General features: G+C 38.7%; 1 protein-coding gene across 1 annotated transcript in view; it reads right to left on the bottom strand.

Moving 5' to 3' along the window:
* TEX15 (testis expressed 15, meiosis and synapsis associated) overlaps positions 1-4,245 on the bottom strand; it is a 62,691-nt gene that overhangs the window by 1,892 nt on the left and 56,554 nt on the right. Inside the window, exon 9 of the mRNA XM_023517006.1 lies at positions 1,350-2,629. Coding sequence (XP_023372774.1) covers positions 1,350-2,629 — 1,280 coding nt within the window. The remainder of the gene's footprint in view (positions 1-1,349; positions 2,630-4,245) is intronic.

Below are 4,245 nucleotides of genomic sequence, written 5' to 3'. Positions count from 1 at the left end.
ATCCCCCTGGGTAGAGTGCTGTGGCATCACAGCTCACAGCAACCTCCAACTCCTGGGCTCAAGCAAGTCTCCTGCCTCTGCCTCCCAAGTAGCTGGGACCACAGGAGCCCACTACAATGCCCAGCTATTTATTTTTTTGGTTGCAGCCATCATTGTTTTTGGCGGACCCAGACGGATTTGAACCTGCTGCTTTAGGTGTATGTGGCTGGCGCCTTAGCCACATGAGCCACAGGCACCAAGCCTGTTTCTTTTTATTTTCATCAGACTATTGTAATTAAGGAGGTAACAATTAAGATTTTTGAGAATCATAGCGGACTTGATTCTGAAGCTACTTTTTTTTTTCCCCTGGAGACAAGAGTTTTGTGAGCTAGGCCATGGTGTCAGCCTAGCTCACAGCAACCTCAAACCCCTGGGTTCAAGCAATCTTCCTGTCTCAGTCTCCCAAGTAGCTGTGACTATACACACCTTGCTCTTGCTCAGGCTGGTCTCAAACTCCTGAGTTCAAGCAATCCTCCTGCCTTGGCCTCCCCCAGAGTGCTAGGATTACAGGTGTGAGCCACTGAGCCCAGCCTTTTTAATTTTTTTAAGTGACAGAGTTTTGCTTTGTACCCCAGACTGGAGTTGCAGTGGCATGATCACAGCTCACTCCAGCCTCAACGAGAAAAATTTTCAAGTTCCACAGAAAACTGTGGTAGTTCTACCAATATATTTCAATTACCTTCATTTACTCATACCAAGATATTGTATTAGAAAACTGAGAAAAAGAGAAAAGCTGTTTTATGTAATTGAAGTTTTTCTATTTTGGTCTTTTACTCTATTTTTTCCTCCAACTCTCAAAGTAACCTATGCTTCACAGTAGAAAAGCTAGAAAATACAGAGCAATATTCTCTCCGCACTCCAAATGTCACCTGGAGATAAATAAGTTAAAATGTTGTGTGTTTCATTTCAGTATGTGTATGCATTTCCTTCTTCACACATTGGAGTTTGTAAGACATAGTTTTAATAACTGTCATGTCCTTAAAACTTTTGTAAACTCTTTAATGGTTCTATTATATTTCACTGTATGGAGTAACTGTAATTTACTTAACTATTCTTTGCAGTTTGGCTTTACTGAAGGACATATTACCACGTCTTTTTAATTTTTGACAACTACATTTCCACCTGACAACACAATTCAACTGTACTCGACCTATAAACAATTCTACAACTCTGCATAGAAAAATGACTGCATGCTTTCTGTACACATACACAAACCATTTATATGTATCTCATCACTTATTATGAATTTCATTTACATAATGCACAAAGTAAACATTCAGTGAATAAGCATTAAAACTTGTGACACTCACTATAAATCCAAGGAACTTCTGGAAGCACAGTTGGATTAGGAGGGTAAAAGTATGCAGCTTGTGGTAATGGTTGATGAGAAGCATAGTGTGAAAAAATTGGCTGCTGAAAATTGTAATAAATAGGTACTGGAGATTGAAAATGCCCATTCACTGGCACAAAGCCATATACTTGTGGCTCCCCACCATAGCAACTAAAATATTGTGAGTATAGAAGATTAGAATGTGTGCTTTGGACAGTACTTGTGACTGCAGTCAACATCCCAGAAGGAGGTGGTTGTACTTCATATGATCTTATCCCTTGGTATGTCTGGGTAATGGCATTGGCACTGCTGCTGCTATAATGATAAACATACCAAGAATAGTGTGGATATGAAGTTCCAAAGGAATGCGCAGAAGAATTATATACTGGGGTGCATGCAGACTGTGGAAGTTCATTCCAATAGGTGGCAGCATTCTGAGTTAGGACTTTTGAATTTTCATCATTTTGCTGTTCAGAAAAAGAGTACTCCGCTGTTTGAGTCACATTAAGGGTTATGTGTCCAGGTGCTCCAAAAGGAATAGTACGGGGATTCGGGGTATCCTTAATATACTTTTCCTCTGACTCAGATTTTGCAGGCTGTGTTTTATTTATTTCCAGAATAGGATTTTTTTCCTGGATAAATACAGGTTCTGGAGAAGAAGTGCATGTGGAACATGTGGAATTTTTAATAGATGAATTTAATATTTCATTATCTTGAAGTTCTAAGACTTTGTCATTCATTTCTAGATTGGTATGGACATCCTTCCCAAGATGGGAAACAGGCTCAGGGGGTACTGATGTATTAGGCGCAACAGAAGCATCAGCTTCTGGTTTTGTGTCTAAAGGACGAGACTGCTGTGTGGAATCTGGAGAATTTATAAGAAATTTCTGTGAAAGTGTCTCATGGTCCTTTGAAAATGTGCCCTCTACACTTTCTTGGTCACAAACTGCAAAAGCAGTACAATCTTTCTTACCACTTTTTGATTCAGCAGCGCGAACATTTTTATTTCCTTTCTTCATTCTAGTTAAACTTCCCTGTTCCCCAGCGAAGTGTTCTGAAGTATCAGAGGAAATATTACTGAAATCTATTTTGCCTTCCGCCTTTAACGAGCACGTGTCTTTCAGGTTCTTTAACGGTAAAGGCGATCCAGGCAGTAGTCTTTGCATTTCAGTCTTTTCTGGAAATATGTAGTTTCTTCTCAGATTGTCCGATGAACTCGATTCTATTTTGTTTTCACTTCGGGGATGAGATTCTGTAGTCCTATTAAGTGTAACACATAACATATAAACAACTTGAAATATACAGTGTCACAAAACCTTAACACAAATACGTATTTGAAATTTTTCTTCAGGGGAAGAGTTAAGATTTACATTTTCTCACGGAATTTAAATACTTTTCCTGCTGATAATATCCTCCACATTTTACAGGTATTTCTAATACTGTAACAGATTATTTTGTGCTTTAGATATTTCATGATAGAGGCTTTTAAAAGTAGGAAACTATCACTAATGAATTGTACAGTGTAGTTTTTAATTTTATATACCATAAGCCCGTTGACAATCTTCATTACTGATATATATATAACTGATAAAACTACCAGCTGTTCTACCCTCCCTGCCCCGTAAGATCTCTTCCATCTCTGTTATAACAGACTAAGATGATTTTGTCTGTTCATCTCTGATTTAGGAAAAGCAGACCTCCAAAATTTCCTGCCTATATTACTTGGCATTCTTACCTAAGTTTAGATAGTCTCAAGGGGGCTGAAAGAAGTATCCATATGGGAATGTTTAGAGCTAGACAGTTAATACAGGTCCCCAAGGTAATCATATTTTTTGGTGCTTTATGGATCTACAAAATTCATTCATTTTTTTTTTGAGACAGATTCTAATCTGTCAGGCTGAATTGCACTGGTACACTCATAGCCTCAGGGGATTCTACTAAATAGCTGAGATTATAGGCTCATACCATCATGTCCCTTTTTTTTTTTTTTAAAGATAGGGGTCTCTGGCTGGGTATGGTGGTTCACGCCTGTAATCATAGCACTCTGCACGGCCAAGGCGGGTGAACTGCCTGAGTTCAGAAGTTTAACACCAGCCTGAGCAAGAGTGAGACCCCTGTCTCTAAAAATTAGCTGGGCATTGTGGCAGGCACCTATAGTCCCAGCTACTTGGGCGGCTGAGGCTGAGGATTGCTTGAGCCTAAGAGTTTGAGGTTGCTGTGAGGTATGACACCATTGCACTTTATCAAGACACTGTCTCAAAAAAAAAAAAAAAAAATATATATATATATATGGGTCTCACTAGAACATTTCTCTATAGTCAAAAGAAATTCATCTTTGGCCTAGAATTTGTATCTCACAAGCCACAAACACAAAGCCTTGTATTTTACTGAATCCAGCCTCTTCGAAAGGCATTTTAATGACTTAACAAGGTCACCCAATTCTATATTTTGAGATTCCCATAAAGCATTAAATTTAATTATACTGTATTTCCAATGTTTCAGTGGTGTCTTGATTTTAGAGGCTTACTTCCTGGATGTTCTGCCCCTTTTATGTCAGCCTCTTAGAACATATTTATTTCTAGGAAGACAGCACCCTACCTCACCTTATAGTAGAATTCATTGTTCTGCTGGTTCATAGCTTGAGAAACTCATAATGCCCATATTTAGGTAATAAAACTAAGATGATTATAAACTGGTTTTATATTATCTCTGTAATTAAGTCTATTCACTTTTAGATCACTACACAACTATTGTCATATATGCTAGAAATGAAGTAAATGTTATAAAGAAGCAAAACCGGCCTGGTGCCTATGGCTCAACTGGCTAAGGCGCCAGCCACATACACCTGAGCTGGCGGGTTCGAATCCAGTCTGGGC

Source organism: Otolemur garnettii, unplaced genomic scaffold (assembly GCF_000181295.1).
Source record: "Otolemur garnettii isolate 467f Iridium unplaced genomic scaffold, OtoGar3 scaffold00102, whole genome shotgun sequence".
In the NCBI taxonomy this organism is placed as follows: domain Eukaryota; kingdom Metazoa; phylum Chordata; class Mammalia; order Primates; family Galagidae; genus Otolemur; species Otolemur garnettii.
Note: the sequence above shows the minus strand (reverse complement) of the source record. Positions and strands in the feature narration are given on the sequence as shown.